General features: G+C 44.9%; 1 protein-coding gene across 2 annotated transcripts in view; it reads right to left on the bottom strand.

Moving 5' to 3' along the window:
• Nucleotides 1-13,455: 13,455 nt before the first annotated feature.
• The window catches only part of TBC1D9 (TBC1 domain family member 9), a 115,671-nt gene continuing 111,786 nt past the window's right edge, over nucleotides 13,456-17,340 (bottom strand). For both annotated transcript variants that reach the window (XM_045466981.1, XM_045466992.1), the window contains exons 19-21: nucleotides 17,152-17,226; nucleotides 16,955-17,058; nucleotides 13,456-15,590 (exon numbers count right to left, since the gene is read on the bottom strand). In XM_045466981.1, the coding sequence (XP_045322937.1) occupies nucleotides 14,868-15,590; nucleotides 16,955-17,058; nucleotides 17,152-17,226 (902 nt within the window). In that variant the 3' untranslated portion in view covers nucleotides 13,456-14,867. The remainder of the gene's footprint in view (nucleotides 15,591-16,954; nucleotides 17,059-17,151; nucleotides 17,227-17,340) is intronic.

Below are 17,340 nucleotides of genomic sequence, written 5' to 3'. Positions count from 1 at the left end.
AAAGCCCAGGAAGACTCAAGTGCTGAGGGGATTTAGGGAGCTAGTGGCCCCTCACTCTTCCTGGAAACCTGCAGAAGGCCTGGGTTTCCTCACAGGCTTCCCAGCAGTTATGTGAGTGCCTCGTGACCTTGCTGGACCGGGGCACTGCCAAGGGAACCAGGGGGCCTTTATGAGCGCTGGCTGGACGAGCGTGTCCCCCTGAGGCAGATGGCTACCCCCCTGTTTCTGAACCTCATTAGGGAGGACGGCAGGTAGGAGGCCATGATACTCAGGCTCCAAATGGTGTGGCAACTCTGGCTGAGTTTTAAAAATCTTTCTGGGATTTCCGCTTGAACTCCCTGGCTTTTAGCTCCCTGTTCAACGAGGATGCCTGAAATTCTGCTCAGCTTCTTGATACGCTGCTTAGCAATGAGCAGAAACCTTGAAGGGAGAGGAGTGTTCCATGTAGAGTTTACTTCTCTTTGCTAACATTCTCTCCAGAATTTGGGCCCCTCATGTCCTTGCTGCCTTGTCATTCCTGCATTCCTGTTTTTGTCTCTCCAGCCTCAAGACCCTACTAAAGGCTTTATTCAGCACCTTTCCTCTTTGCCATCACGTTTTGCCCTCCGCCGATAAGTAATTGACTAATTCCTTCCGGGGGAAAGCTGAGCAGAATGTTGGGATTGGCTCCGTGCATATTTCTTCTTTCTAGGACTTTGGTCCCTGAAGTCCTAGCTGCTTTCAGACAGCTTTGTTTTTATGTCTTTTTTTTTTTTTTTTTTTGGTTTTTGGTTTTTGGTGTTTAACCCAGCTGTGCTAGTTGTTCAGGCACAGCTGGCCCATCTTACCTAGAAGCAGAAGTCCTCAGTAACATTCTTTAAGAAGAGTAAAGAACGGTGGGCCGCTGCTTTATCTTTAAGGTATTAGAAAGTCATTATTAAGCTACATTATTATTATTCAAGCATTATTATGCTTAAATGTTTTGTTTGCATATATGAATCATTTTTAAAAAAATTTTTTTAAATGTTTATTTATTTTTGAGAGAGAGACGGAGTATGAGTGGAGAAGGGGCAGAGAGAGAGGGAGACACAGAATCCGAAGCAGGTTCCATGCTCTGACCTGCCGGCACAGAGCCCGATGTGGGGCTTGAACTCACAAGCTGTGAGATCATGACCTGAGCCGAAGTGGGAAGCTTAACCAACTGAGCCACCCAGGTGCCCCACATATGTGAAACATTCTAAATAAAAATCTATATGTAAACAACTGGACTGGACTGTATTCTGCAGCCATAAACGTACATTTTAATGTCATTTGTACAAATTGAGTAATTTTGACTGCCAGCTAAAAACAAAGGGGATTCTTTTTACTGTAAATAGTAAGAAGCAGCAGACAGGTTTACATGTCCATTAGAAAATGAATTCTAATGTTTCTTGGGGACAAGGTGGCCTGTAGTCCCAGAAAGAGGATAACTGACACCCCCATCTGTCTAGTGTGTGCTAAGGAAAATCACTCAGGACATAAATATCCCAAGGAGAGGCTGCCTGGGGGATCTCCCACCAGGGAGAAAAGCACTGTGTGGGGTGCCTGGGTGGCTCAGTCGGTTGAGCATCCGTCTTCGGCTCAGGTCATGATCTCACGCACGGTTCATGGGTTTGAGCCCCGTGTCAGGCTCTGTGTTGACAGTTCAGAGCCTGGAGCCTGCTTCGGATTCTGTGTCTCCCTCTCTCTCTGCCCCTCCCTCACTCACCCTCTGTCTCTCTCTTTCTCAATAAATAAATAAATAAATAAATAAACAAATAAATAAAAATTAGAAAAGCGCTGTGAAATACTGGCAGTTCTCAAAGGGAAAACCTGACTATTAATATTTGTACCTAACGTGTGTTTTGACAAATTGCAAAATGTCTGAAGCTCTTAGAGTTTCTTTAGCTGTCTGGAAATAAAACAAGTTTGAAACTGAAGACTGTCAGATTCACTTTTATTCTTTGACCCTGCTTATGCATCGTGTTATGGTCTAATGGTTCCTTTATAAATTGATTTCATAGTAATGAGTAAGTCATTATGGTTCCATCTTGAAGAAAGATTGTTAACCCAAGCTGGCTCACTGTAAGCATTTTTGGGTGAGGCAAGAATATGCATGGATGCCTTAAGGCCACCCCCTTGTCTTATCACCTGCTCCATATCTCACCCCGAGTGGCCTTATGCACATGGCGTGACATCCCAACTTTTACACTGAGGCTCCATAAACATTCCTCCCAACAGGCGACTCACCGGCACCCTTCTGCTCTAGGATCCCAGATCTAGGATATATGGATCCGCTCTCAGGGGGGTGGGAGGAAGGCCCGGCAGGCCCTGGCAGGGGCTCAGGACTCTTTGCGGAAGGAATAATGGGGCCTGGTTCTGGAATGTGGCATACAGGGTGAGGGCAATGAAGCTTCACTGAGTAGTCTCCGTGGTTCTTCTGAAGTGGTATTTCAGGAGCCATACAGACTGATTGGGTGGACAAAGCCAGAACCACTAAAGCGTGGGGCTCAAGACAAGACTGTCTGAGGGCAGTACTCGACCACAGTGGCTCTCTGATTCATGGTATTTCAGACTGTATTACAGTAAATAATATATATTTTTAAATACAGACACAGGAAGGACGAATGCCAGGGGTAGAGTCAGCCCACAGGTTTAGCTTCTCTGAGTGGTTTTACTGAATCTCTTCCTTTCTGCCTCTTAGGAACCAAAGGGGTCACTAAAATCTCCAGGTTAGTTTTTTGCTCGCAAGAGTTTAGTGGGAAGGGAGGGAAAGGAGAGAGAGAAGGGGGTGGATTTGGAAAGGACAGAGGTGTGTGTGGGGGGAGGATGTTTATTCCCAGAAGAGGTGACTCCACTGATCTGTCCTCTGCTGGCCAACTCCCTGGCCTTTTATTCTCCCCAACCCCCGCCCCCCCCCCCACACACACACCCCTCAAACTCTCAGGTTCTAGACTTTACACTGGGAAATAGTATCCCTTCTCATTTTCAAAGTCTCAATCTGTGCACGGGGACTGGAGCGCGGTAGAAAACATGGGGGAGCGTTAGCATGCGGTTGCCCCACCTGCTGCTTCCTGGCTCTCCACGCTGCCACGTCCCTGCTCCTCACAGCTAGGGATGCCAATCAGAAATAGAACTGGACATTTCTACGGGGGTTAGCCACCTTGATCCTTGATGGTTTGGAACTTGGCATGGCTATTTTACTCAGTGAGCTCATATATCCTCTCACATACGCACACACGTATGTATGTGTGCATGCTCTCTCTGTCTTCCTGTCTCCTTCTTGCCAAATTTGGGAAAGAACGTTACCCGGCTTGTCTGCTGGTGCTGCTGCTGTCTGTGAGCTTTCATGCTGAAGGCCGACCCTGCATCGATCCCTCTGAAAAGGTTGAGGCTTTATTATTTTTAAAGGAGCACCTTTGAATCCTGAAATGGCTGTCTCATTTAACTGAGATCATCCTGGCCTTTAAGTTTCTTCAGACGTTTCATGCATTTAAACGAGCTTTTAGAAGAGCACCTGAGGTTGCCTCCTTTGCAGAGAAAATAAAAAGTGTGCAACAGAGCGAAGGGACCTTGGGGGGTGGAAGATCTTCCAAAGGTTGAAGAGTCATCCAACCTAGCTCGTGCTTTGGTACACGACTTTAGTACCGGCTCTTGTACAGAAAACTGGCTTCCGCCCACTGTATCTGTCAGGGGAGGCCACCAGGGGGTCACCTGGGTCCCAGGCCAGCTCCTGAAGAGAGGTGCCAGAACACACTGGCTGTGGAGGACGAACTCTGTGCCCCTTGAGACAGGCTGGCACTGGCAGGGCTGTAAAGGGAGATTTTGCCAGCTTAAGGCCATGAACCCAAGAGGAAATTACATTTCGAGAAAAATAAAATGCTGTGGAAATACGCAATGTCAGGTAATGTTTGCATCATGAAGGTATCATCTACCTTCTATTCAATCTTGTCTCCCTTTGATCCTTTGGCTTCCTGTGTTCATAACAGAATACGGTGCATTGTCTGCGGAGGGCTGCCTGAAGCCGATGCTTCTGTCAAGCTCTTCTTGATAATATCCTTTCAGTTACACTTGCATTCAAACTCCCTGGTCTTTTTCTGCCCCAATTGTCTTGAGCAGTAAGGGGAAATGTTATCCTTTCAGTTTTTTACTGGAGAAGTAAAACTTTTACCAGAATGTATTGAGTCTCAACTTTAGTCACAGGAAACATACATCTTTAGCCCAACATTACCCCCTAGTGGGATGTAACAGAACAGATATTAACTAGGGTATGTGAGATGCAACTGAACAGGTGTAACTAGAGGCTTTGCATCAAGTCTGCTCTGTGGCAAATATAGTGGCTCTTAAGAATACCATCCAAACGTCTCACATTTGGTAAGTCACAAGCTTTCAAAGAAGGTGGATCAATTCACTATACTTAATAAGCTGCTCTTTTTCTTTCATTTTACTCTCCTGTTGTTGCCATAGTGAAAGGCATGTAAGAACTAGAGAAACAAAAACAGAAGCCATATTTAAAAGCAGACCTGATGTCATGAAAATTACCCACTATTGTAGAACACAAGACACCAAAAGTTAGAAGACAAAAGCAAAAGAAATCTAAAGGACCAGTAAACATTTCAAAAAATATTCAACATTCTTATTATGAGAAAAATTCAACTTAAGATGAAATATCACCTTGGGGCACCTGGGTGGTTCAGTCAAGCGTCCGACTTTGGTTCAGGTCATGATCTCGCAGTTGGTGAGTTCAAGCAAGGCCGGCGTGGGTCTCTGTGCTGACAGCTCAGAGCCTGGAACCTGCTTCAGATTCTGTGTCTCCCTCTCTTTCTGCCCCTCTCCCGCTCACATCTGTGTCTCTCTCTCTCAAAAATAAACATAAAAAAAAATCAAATATCCTCTTTCACTGATCAGAATAATACAAATTAAAAGGTTGTTAACTTCACAGGCAGTGAAGGCTGTGAGAGGAGAGCACTGGCTGTTGATGGAAGTGTAAGCAAGTAGATTATTTTGAAAGGTGATTTGGCAGTATTTGTTACAATTTTAAATGGACATTTTACTCCGTCAATTCTATCCCAAAGAAATATTCTTATATATGCCCCAAATGTCTTTATAATGATTTTTGCTACTATAATGTTTATAATAAGAAGACTCTACCATAGTAAAAGCCCATCACCTGGGAGTGGGAAGGTGGGTATGGCATGGGATATTCCGTTTCTATGGAATATTGTGCTGCCATTAAAATAAATGAAGTAGGGGTGCTGGGTGGCTCAGTCAGTTAAGCATCCAACTCTTGGTTTCAGCTCAGGTTGTGATCTCACAGCTCTGCACTGGCAGTGAAGAGCCTACTTGGGATTCTCTTTCTCTCTCTCTCTCTCTCTCTCCCTTTCTCTCTGCCCCTCCCCCACTCTCTGTCTCAAAAATAAATAAACCTCAAAAAATTTAAAAATATAAAATAAATGAGGTAGTATCTGTATATTCCAACATGAAAACATCTCCCTGACACTTAGATGATAAAAAATGGAATCACAGAATGACTTTGATCTCATTTTTGTTTTTTAAAAAACGCCTGTACACAGATGTGTATATAAATTTATAGAACCAATGAGCTTCAATCTACCAAGAATGCTTACCTCCTTGTAGGAAGTAAGAGTTGAGGGGCTAAAAAAGGAAGACTTCCTTTCCACATAATTTCTATTGTTCAGTATGTGTATTCGTTTTTGATTGTTACATCTGTATATTACTTGTTTGTAAAAAGCAAACAGAATATTTAAGTATTATTATGTGATGTCCATGCAGATGCACTAATGTTTATTGGAGACTTCTTTACTGTAGCATGTAGAGAGTTTAAATTTAACAAAGTTGAAGGCTAAGCGCAGTGGAAGTCTTTCTGCCAAGTGTCATTTTTCAAGAAATCTCAGCACACTGTAAACATTTTGCTGGAGAAATTGTGTGAATCTGTTATCTTCCAGATAGTCTGAATCTTTTCCTGGCCTTGTCACTGTCCAGGTCAGCATTGCTTACTCAGGATTCCGGACTGAGCCATGGTGGACGAAGTGGTGACGGCGTTGCAGCCTGGGGACTTCCAGTCATTATTTTCTTAACAGCAACACCCCCCTGCCCCGCTCCGAACCTGGTAAAGCCACTGGAGACAACTTGCTCTACGAAAATCCTCCCTTTGGCTCCTCCCTATTCAGAAAGGAGGAGGATTTTCAAAGGAGATTCTGAAATCTCCATGCCAACCTGGGTATATTATTAAAGCTATTTTATATAATACTTCACTTTCAAAGGAGTTTAAATTTTATATGTTGCTTCAGTCTTTTAGGAAGTCAACTTACATACCCCTGTTAACTCCTCTGCAGCGGGCATTTGCAAATTCCCTTATTGCGTGTTGCATCTTCTTTATGAGACCAGCTGTTGAGGAAATCACCCCCCACCCCGTGCCCCATCCTGAGACATTTTATACTTTTATTTTTTTCATGAATTCTTTCAAGTATCTTCTCAGCTTCACTGAGGATTTCTTTGGCTTCTTTCAAGAAGGACCCAGTGAATTCAGGTATTATTTCTCAATTTCCCCCCTTGTTATGATGTATAGTTCTTCACTTCTCATGGTGAGAAGAGATAACCATGGTCTATCATACTGGGGATACCTGGATTTTCAACGTTTATTTTTATTTTTGGGACAGAGAGAGACAGAGCATGAACGGGGGAGGGGCAGAGAGAGAGGGAGACACAGAATCGGAAACAGGCTCCAGGCTCTGAGCCATCAGCCCAGAGCCCGCCGCGCGGACCGCGAGATCGTGACCTGGCTGAAGTCGGACGCTTAACCGACTGCGCCACCCAGGCACCTCCTGGATTTTCAATACAAATTATACAAAACTGATGTCCAAATATCTGATGCTAAGACTCCATTTTTGGCTTCTGATGAAATGTCATATTAACCACATACTATTTTATACCAAGCTCCCTTTCACTTCCAACACTTCAAAAGTCAACACTCTCCTTTACCTCTCACTCTAGACCTAAAGATGTGGCAGCAGTTGAGGGAGGGGTTGAAATAGCACAAGTCGTTCACAGGTTTTGACAAAGGATGCTGTAAATAATGTACCAAAACCAGCCAGTGGGGAAAATGAACAAACTGTAACAACTGCTGTATTTTAGGTCCCTCACCTCTCAGAATACCAATGAATGCTGACAACTTGGTCTACAGGTGTACAGGCAGTGACAGATCATGAACATTCCTATATGCTTGTTTATTTTCCTGTAGGAAGTTGGGATGAGAGGGGAATATGATCACACTGAAGTTTTAGAAAGATCATGAAACAACAGCGTAAAACAGTAACTGGAGGTATGAAGGGAGACTAGAGGCAGAAAAATAAAGTGGCCACAATCCAGCCAACTTTGTTCTTTCAGACACTTGTCACAAACATCATGGATTTACAGACTTGATCACTTTTTTCTTGCTTGCCAAGGATTGGAAGAGTAATTGTGTCATACTCAGTCTGACCAATAGCCAAAGGGCTGTTTTGAATAACTGCCTTCCAGTTATTAAGAACAAACAGACCAAATTAAGGAAAGCTGCGTTGGTGTTGCCATGGTCAGGGACGATACATCCATACTTAGCCTTTCATCAGAGCATCAGTGACCTCTGAGTTCCCTTTTTGGGTCACACTTTTGGGCATAAAGCTTGCCCATTAGATATTGTGCAAAGGCGTCAAGAAAAGACAAGGTGCCAAGAGCCTGCTCGATCCACCAAAGACTGGACATGCTCTGTTCTTTTAACTACAAAGCAATAGAGTTTCTCGTGTCATGTGACAGGTAGTTGGTTTGCTACTTTTGTTTACGGACAACCTATTTTTAAAAAAAGTATCGTTCAGAGGGATGAGAGTACATCAAATATTAGTATGAGCCTAATAAAACCCTCTTAAGCCTATCAACAAGTACAAGGCTAGACTGATTGTATAACTGGGAACAGACAGAGGAACACAGATTAAGAGATGTTTAGAAAAAAATGGATAGGTCTTGGTAACTGGATGTGGGTCATATGCTATCAGGAGGAATCGAAGACGACTCCCATTTCTGGCTTCAGGTACTGGACAGGTATTAATGTCATTAAGCTAAGGGATAGCAAAGGGGAATATGTCATAGAAAGAAAATAGCAAGTCTACTTTCAAGGTGCTTCTGGTACATTCAGGAAATGAGAGAATGGACAAAACTTGGAATACCCAAGCCATTCAATACATACTTGTTGAACGAAAGTTCAGGAGAGAAGCTTGAGCTGAACTAACCTTCGGGAGTCAGCAGCAGACAGACAGGAGTCGAAACAACTGAGGTTGGGGACCTCCTTCAGGGCACACAGTGGAGACAACCTTAGCCAGATCCTTGTGGTACCCATGATAGGACAGCAAAGGAAGGCAGGCTTGGATACTTGATGGGGACTTTGTGTGAGAGGGAAAAGGGAATCTGGAAAACACTGGTTTCACAGTGCAAGGGAGGAGGGAATTTTAATGTGGGAATGTCACCAGATCAAAATGTCATAGAAAGAGGCAGTAAGTACCAGAAAGCATCTATTGGATTCAGGAGTCTAGGCAATCACTGGTGCCCTCGGCAGAAGCAGCTTCAGTGGTGAGTCACCGCGTCCTACTAAAGTGTAGGGAAGTTAGGTTGGGAATGAAGATATGGAGGCGGAAGATTACACTGCTCTTTCGTGATGTTTGACTGTAACGCAGTTGATAAGTCAGTAAGCAGAGTAGGTAACAGAGTTGAGGAATGGAGTAAACATTCTCACAACCTAAGGCCAAGAAATCCATTGTGAAGATGTTGATGACAAAAGAGATGAAAAGATGCCAAATATTCTCCAAGATGGAGGACAGAGCAAAGTAGATCGTGGGTACACATTCATTTGTACTTGAGGGGCTAAAAGTGGAGAGTTGCAGCTGATAGCACTGGTTATCTCTGTGAATCAAATTTTTTACCTAAGAGGGGGTAGGAGTGGGGTTAGGGGACTTTAAGAAAGGAGTCAAGAATTCAAATAGCTTATGTTGGGATAAGGAGGATTGGATCAGGGATGTGGAAAGGGATTGTTGACTTGTCATTCCAGACTCACCTGAAGACAAACATAAAATTGTAGCAGCACAAATCTATGTATCGTGAACTCCCCCCCTGCCCTGGAAGCCCCTGCTACTCAGCTGCCAAGATGCGGCTGAAGAAGGCAGATGCTTGTAATGATTCAAGATTTGTGGATTACAGAGAGGCCACCACAAGTGGGAGCCACAGAAGGTGAGGACAAACGGAAGTGAGAGAGCTGGGAAGACAGCGGTTGAAGAGACGACCAGGGGATGGGATCTGATGAGGAAACTCAGAGAGAGACATGGCAAATTGAGGGTTAGAAGACTGAGAGTGCCATGGGCAGGTGCGGTGGGTGCAACACAGCTGGAGAGTTGGGAGGTTCATTCATATCTCTGAGGTGTAACGGGGGATGAAAAGCCACAGAAATCGAGGTTGGAGTGTTTGCTGGGTTCTCTCTATAGATGCTGAGGTTCCCCGAGTGGTGGTAAAAATGGGGGCAGACAGGAAATCTGTCATGTGGATGCTGTTTGGTAAACGCTGGAGAAGACTCAGGAAAACCCAGGCTGGTAGATGTGACAGAGCAAAAGGGGGCACAATTCTTTGACACGCCTCTCACTGACAGATAGGGTCTGGCTTCCCTCCATTTGAGTCTGACTTGGCCTGGGACTTCTTGGACCACAAGAGCGTGGTGGATGTGCCCCTATTCTAGTTCGGGCCTAGAGTGAGGATGGAGCGAGGGTGGAGGAAACAGTCCTGACCAACTCTTACCCCAGTTAGGACCCTGATCTCTTAACTGGTCTGCCCCTTTCTGTTGCTGTTTCTACCATTCTCAACAGCAGGCTCAGAATTATTCCTTTTCTTTTGTTTGTTTATTTATTTGGGGGGGGGGTGGGCAGAGAGAGAGAGAGAGAGAGAGGAGAGATTCCCAAGCATTCCAATTTGCACTGTCCGTGTGGAGCCCGACGTGGGGCTCAATACTCATGAACCTTGAGATCATGACTTGAGCCCAAATCAAGAGTCGGATACTTAACTGACTGAGCCACCCAGGTGCCCCCAGAATTACTCTTAAAATCTAAGTCGGAACGTGCCTCCCTAGCTCCTGACTCTTTAGGCCATTCCACCTCACTCGGCATTAAGAGCCGAAGCCTTTTCGTTGACCTCCTAGATCCTGTGAGATCTGCTTCCCCATTATCTCTGCCTCATTGTTAGCGTCTTCCCTCTGTTCATCCACAGCTGCCTCGCTCTGCTTCAAACTTGCCAGGCAGCCTCTCACTTTAGGGGCCTTTGTACTTGGGGTTCCTTTAGTGTGAAAAGCTCTCCCCTCAGATAACTGCACGGCTTGCTCCCTCCGCTTTTACTCACAAGTCACCTCCGTGAGGTCTTCCCTGAGCACCCCAGCCTTTCAAGCCCTGCTCCTTTGCTTCATTTTGATTGCCTGCGTCACTAACATATAGCTTAGATGGCATTTATCTTGCTTATTGTCGGTCTCCCTTATCAGAGTGTAAGTTTCTCTTAGGGACAGGAATTTTTGATCCGTGTCATTTGCTGCTGTACCCCAAGAGCACCCATCTGGCACCCAGTCGGTAGGCCATATCCATGAAATAAGTGAATTTGCTAGACCTATTCTAGGGCTCAAGATTGCCTCCAGCCCAGTCCTAGGATGTGGCATCAGTCTAGCTGATACTTGCCCGTGAAGTATTCTAAGAAGAGTTACAGGATTTAGGTTTGCAGAGTTCTTGGCCTCTCTGTGAAGGGTGAGGAGAGGAAGCAGTTGTGAATCCAGGAAGCCCTAACAATCTATAGTTTGGCCTTGAGTCATCTGCTTCTGGCGGCTGAGCTGACCTGCCTCCTGGCAGCCTGGCATTTTAACAGAGCCCACAGGCAGAGAACCCTGATCCAAGCCTTCTGTACTCACACTGTGCCTAGCTCTCAATTCCTTTGTCTGGCTCTCCGAGCTTTCCTTTTAAAGAATTAAACTGTTGGGGCGCCTGGGTGGCGCAGTCGGTTAAGCGTCCGACTTCAGCCAGGTCACGATCTCGCAGTCCGTGAGTTCGAGCCCCGCGTCGGGCTCTGGGCTGATGGCTCAGAGCCTGGAGCCTGTTTCCGATTCTGTGTTTCCCTCTCTCTGCCCCTCCCCCGTTCATGCTCTGTCTCTCTGTCCCAAAAATAAAAAAATAAAACGTTGGAAAAAAAAAAAAATAATTAGACTGTCAAGAAAATGCTCAACAGAAGGCATAGGGCCCTAAACATTATGTAAAGAGTCATCTTCAAGCAGAAAATAGTGTGAAATACTTTGTACTCACCACATCAACTGCTACTCTGTTCAGGTTAGAAGTCGATGCCGTAACAAAAGAGCCTTCTTACGGGATAGATAGTGAAGAATTCACATTCAGAGCAGCCAGAGGGATTGGAAATGTGGCAGCTGTCAACGCACTCCCCAGGAGTTTCACTGTGTTAGATTCAAGAGCTAAAGTAGCTCTAAGTTTATTATTTTTAATTTTTTTAATGTTTTATTTATTTTTGAGAGAGCACAAGCAGGAGCAGGGGAGGGATGGAGACACAGGGGGACAGAAGATCCAAAGCTCCAACCCACAAACTGGGAGGGGCTCCAACCCACAAACTGTGAGATCATGACCTGAGCCGAAGTCAGACGCTCAATTAACTGGGCCACCCAGGTGCCCCAGGTAGCTCTAAGCTTAGACCCCCTAGACAAAGCTTCAGTCAGAGACCAGCCCAAGACTGGGGGACTGCTATCCAAACTCTGGGGACAGGAAAGTGAGGAGATGTCTAGCTACCTTTCCTACTTGCTGTGACAAGGACTTACAGACGGCGGCCCTCTGCCTGGCAGCCATGGTTCCCAGATTGCATGCCTCAGTGGGAGACCAGGACACTGTTGACACAGGAGCCTTCCCATTGCCTGTGGCTCCCTCTGTGGCACTTCCACAGAGTTTGTCCCCCCTCCATTCCAGAATCAGACTTGAAGTAATGCTGGATGGAACGACACCCTGGCTGGATCTGTGGTTTCTCTGGCACACCCACTTCCCTAGCATCCAGGCTCCAAAAGGTTTCTTCCTTTCCCCTGGCAGTAGCTTTTTCTTTTGAGCTTTCATATGTAAAAACACCACTGGTGGCCAAGACCCGGAGCTCTGTAGCTAAAAGCTCACAGGGATGCCAGTTCGAGTCTATTAGGATATACACGAGAGCCACCATCTGGATGGTGTAACGATTATTAGCCTGGGAGGGTAACCATCACAGAGCTAGATCAAAAGGGACCATACAGAGATAGTAAATTACAATAAATTGAAATCAAGAGAATCCATGGAGATACTAAAAAGACATAACACACCCATTAAAAAGAAGACAGGAACTTTAATCTTTTCTCAGAAAATGCTCTTTGAAATGCACTGACCGCCTTCTGGAGGCTAAGAGGATGAGGTGACAGGCCCATTTGTCTCACAGACTAAGCTGGAAATAATCAACTCACAGGCTCAGGACTCCTCCGCGTGCAGCCTAACGGAAGCAAACAGACTTAAGAATGGCCTTTACGTAGTAAGTATAGTTCCGCTGTGACGAGCACTATGATGTGTTTGAACAGAGGGGGGCAAGATAACAACACAGCCTCAGAGACATGCTTTCAGGGTAATACGCTGCTGAGTCACAGTCCTTTTCTCAGTAACAATGGAACGTTCTGACTCCTCCTGTTAACCTGGGGTTATGCATTTAAACGCATGCCTGTTCCCCTCCCAGATCCATCATTGATATTGGCAAGGTAGAGGTGGTTAAGAGAATAGGATTTCACAGTTAAACACATGATGGAATAATGCGGAACAACCTTAAAGTCAAATCAAATTGGGGAGCCTGGGTGGCTCGGTCCGGTCCGTTAAGCTTCGGACTTCAGCTCAGGTCATGACCTCATGGTCCGTGAGTGTGAGCTCCGCGTTGGGCTCTGTGCTGACAGCTCAGAGCCTGGAGCTTGCTTAGGATTCCGCATCTCCCGCTCTCTCTGTCCCTCCCCCACTCGCACTCTGTCTCTCTCTCTTTCAAAAATAAAATAAAAATGTTAAAAAAAAAAAGTCAAATCAAATCAATGACTAGCTACCCAACTAGATACATACCAAATGGTATTACAGTGTACTAATGAGAGATTTTCACCTTTTTATCACTTCCGCAGCATAAGTTAAATAATTAGGTAACTGATACACATTCACTTCCTTATTTTAAATACACCCATTCACATGCACACCACGACACTTTTTTATCTGAAAATATTTGCCTCTAAGTGTTGGTTTACTTAGTCAAAATGGTTGCCTAAATATAATTTCTCCTGCAAAGTTGTCAAAAGAATAACGTTATTGCCTTAGGCAGGAACTCAAGCACTGAAATAAAAGCCGGATCTGAATAGCTGATGTATTTTATTTGTTCACATTTGTCCTACTTGAGGTTAACACTACTTCATTTGACAGTTTAAAAATCATTCTGTAAACAAAATAAGAAACAGCAGCAACAGCTCAAAAAAAACCACAATGCATAATAAAGGAATGTGTCGAAAGGGACACTCTGAATCAGCAAAGAAAATGTGACCGCGATGACGTCAACAATAAGGAGAAAAAACCTTCAACATCTGTAAAAGGCAAAACTGTAAGAGTAATAACAAAAAAAAAAAAAAAAAAAAGCAAGAATCCAAAGTGCAGGTGTGCTAGTTTTCATTTCCACATCCATTCAGGAAATAGATAGAGCATACTATTCTTTTAATAAAGTGACAAGTTCTGCTTTAAAACATTCAGGTACGTTATCTTGCAGATTTTGTTTTTTAGTTTACAAGATCTCTACTTGACATCGATTTAACGGGAAAGATGGTCATAGAAGATACGTAGTTTAATTTCTTGAACCTATGCACAGTATAGCAATGGTAAAGTTTATCGGTTTTAGTTTTTGCTTTATTTGCAATGAGTAACAAGAAGCTGAAGATCCAGTATCAGAAGCATCAGTACTTTTACTCTTTAAAAAAAAAAAAAAAAAATCCTGAGCCCTCGGTTATCTTTGTTGTAACATTTTCAGATTCTCTGTAACAAAAGACTGTTCATTTTCCCTGAATTCTGGCCCGCTGACTTAAATAATCACAACAGTTTTTTTAATGCAAAGTTGGTCCAGTATTGGTCCAAATTGATCAACTGGAAGTGTTATTCTGGCATCATGTGAAAATTCATAATTGTTTAGAGCCTCAAATATTTTCCCCTTGAAAGGAAACATCTGTTGAATATGATTTCTGAATAGAGGACTTTTATGAAATATATTTCAAATCTTAAAAAGTATTTCTAATGCACCCTCCACCTAAAATGGTATAGGATTTACCCCCGCCAACAATGCCTTTTCCTTTTAGGAACATTTTTGTGTTTGTGGCATTTCATTTTCCTGACGGCTCTAGTTTTATCTAAAAAGCCCAAAGACACAAAAGGCTGCTGCCTTATTTAGCGTTAAACAGCACTATTTTTTTAACCATGTACACAGCTCAACAGCAAGATTAAGAAGTTAAAATACACACATATCACGGACAGATTAATCTTTTTTGGAATTCACTGAATTAACTGTATTCTGTTCAATCCCCTCCCCCAAGACAGTGTACTGTACCTACGTCGAGGTGTTTAAATAGTTCTCCAACAGTTTTCATTGTATTATATTATGAAAACACTAGGCTTCAAGCCGGGTACTAATAAATATTTAATTTAAAAGGAAGAAAGAAAGCCCAACACGGAACATTAAAAAAAAAACCCTCCCTCCCCTCCCGGTCCCCAGAGAAGGCGCAGGGGTCAGCCTGACATGGCGGAGATCTCATAGTCACTGGCCGAAGTGAGGGGCTTGCCCATCATCCGGATGTTTTTTGCACTGGTGATCCTGGCCATCATGCACACGGGCTTGTCAAAGTACTTCACCAGGGCCGGCTCAGTCAGGAGGGAGGCCAGGAACTGCTCGAAGGTGATGGCCCAGTCCCGGTCCAGGCTGGTGCTCCGGGGCAGGGCCGCCGTGCCCTGGCCGCTGCGCACCAGGACGGTGTCCTCCCCGATGTCCTCACAGTGCAACTTGTCCTCCTCGTGGGAGCCGGCACTCAGCACCGAGTACGAGGACATGGAGCTGTCGTCCTTGGTGTCGTCATCGGAAATCAGCATGGAGGAGCAGGCCCCATGGTCCCGGGGAGAGGAGTCCTCCAGCTTGATGTCCTCCAACTGCCCTCCCAAGGAGTGTTCCTCACCCTCCACCGCCAAGCCGGCCGGGAGGGGCTCGACGGCCTCCACCACGTAAGGCTGGCAGGGCCCTTTCTTGGGGAAGAGCGCGCCCGGGATGGCCGCGTTGCAGGCGGGCCCGCTGCCCCCACTCCCGCCCTCCTTGGCAGGCTGGGTGACAAAGAGCTTGCCGACTTCCCCGATCTCCAGGAGGAGGCTGGTCACCGCAGCCGTGGCGTGGTACAGCTCCTGCTCGTTGGGGTCTTCGCTGAACATGTTATACATGGTCTTGCACAGCTCAATAAACTGCCCCTGCAAAGTGATCGGGAAAAACACAGAGGATGGGGCCATCTCGTTGGAAGCACAGAGGCAGGACTGAAGCAGACTGTGAAGCCATTTAATAATAGGGCTCCTGAAAGACTCTGAAAAGTCCTCTATGTAGAACCAACCGGCTACTGTTTAAAGTCTCTTCACTTGGGGTGCCTGGGTGGCTTAGTCGGTTAAGTGCCAACTCTTGATTTTGGCTCAGGTCATCAACTCACTGTTCCTGAGTTCGAGCCCCGCATCGGGCTCTGCACTGACTGTGTGGAGCCTGCTTGGGATTCTCTCTTCTCTCTCTGCCCATCCCCCCCGTCTCAAACTAAATAAATGAACCTGAAAAAATAACGTCTCTTCACTCATGTTTCCATTCTTTTTAATTTGAAGAATTTCCAACATCCGTGAAAGTAGAAAGGATGAAATAATGAGCCTTCACGTAGCTGGCACCCAGAGTCTAGAATGATTGTCCTACAGTTAGCTGCTTCACCAACTCTTTTATCCTCTGTTCAAGTATTGTAAGTAAATCCCAGACCTCATCCCATTTCATGTCTACACTCTTCAGCGTGCAGCCCCAGGTTAGCTCAAATCCCCTCTCTCACATTTGCTGGTGTCGTGGGCAGGCGTGATGCCTTCTACTCCCCACCCACGCGATTCATCTGCTCTCCTGTTAGGAGACAACATTTTCATCCTGGGTTGTATTATTTATATTGTTTCCTCTGCCTCACTACAACTCAGCTTTTTAAGGAAAAAGTGTGTCAGACATCTTTATAGCCGAGCACGGTCATTTGAAAACAGCATGAGCATGTCTTCTGAGTATCTGAGAGTGTTTTTAATAACTGAAATGAGAATGTGTATACTCTAAGAACTGAGTATTTTGTGATCTGCATTTTCTCTGAGGGGGTGGGTCACCTCCTCACGATTGAACATATTTTTGATGCATGAAAACATGCATAGACTAGATCCAAACAGATCGTAATTGAATACCCCAAGTTACCATTATCTTTTAATTAATTAATTAATTTTATTTTTTAGTTTGAGAGAGAGAGAGAGAGAGAGGGCATGCACAAGTGGGGGAGAGGGGCAGAGGGAGAGAGAGAGAGAAACAGAATCCCAAGTAGGCTCCACACTCAGTATGGAGCCTGATGTGGGGCTCGATCCCATGACCTCGGGATCATGACCTGAGCCGTGAGGCTCAACTGACTGAGCCACCCAGGCAAGGCATCCTCTTTTATTAATTCATTTTTTATTTTTTTATTGAGTTACCATTATCTTTCAGGGGTATGTAGTCTACATTTTTCTATGACTTGGAAAACATCTTCAAGGTTCAAAATGAAGAAACTGAAATGTTAGACACTTACCTGATTCAATTTGGGTAAATCCTTTGCATTCTTTGATTTGGATTTATTTTCCGGAGTCCAGAGTCTTAGATAATTGCGATTTTCTTGAGAATTTGCCCTCTTCCCTAAAACCCAAATGTCAGGAAGTAAGTGTTCAAAGGGCCAGAAACAAGTGTTCACCCAGCATGAGGCAAACATGCGGAAGAGGAGATGTATACCTCTGTCTGGCTGCAGACTCACTGTCACAAAGCCATCCTCTGCACCGTGTTTCCTCCTGCTATCCAGCCCCACCACTGCCAAGAAATGTGCGGAAGAAAGAAAAGTACAAGGTTATATAATACACCCACAGACTCAGCATTTGCAGTAGAAAACAGGAAAACCTTTAGGTATGGCTGCCCGATTTAGCA

This window comes from Leopardus geoffroyi, chromosome B1 (genome assembly GCF_018350155.1).
Source record: "Leopardus geoffroyi isolate Oge1 chromosome B1, O.geoffroyi_Oge1_pat1.0, whole genome shotgun sequence".
In the NCBI taxonomy this organism is placed as follows: domain Eukaryota; kingdom Metazoa; phylum Chordata; class Mammalia; order Carnivora; family Felidae; genus Leopardus; species Leopardus geoffroyi.
This window is presented reverse-complemented; position numbering and strand designations above follow the sequence as displayed.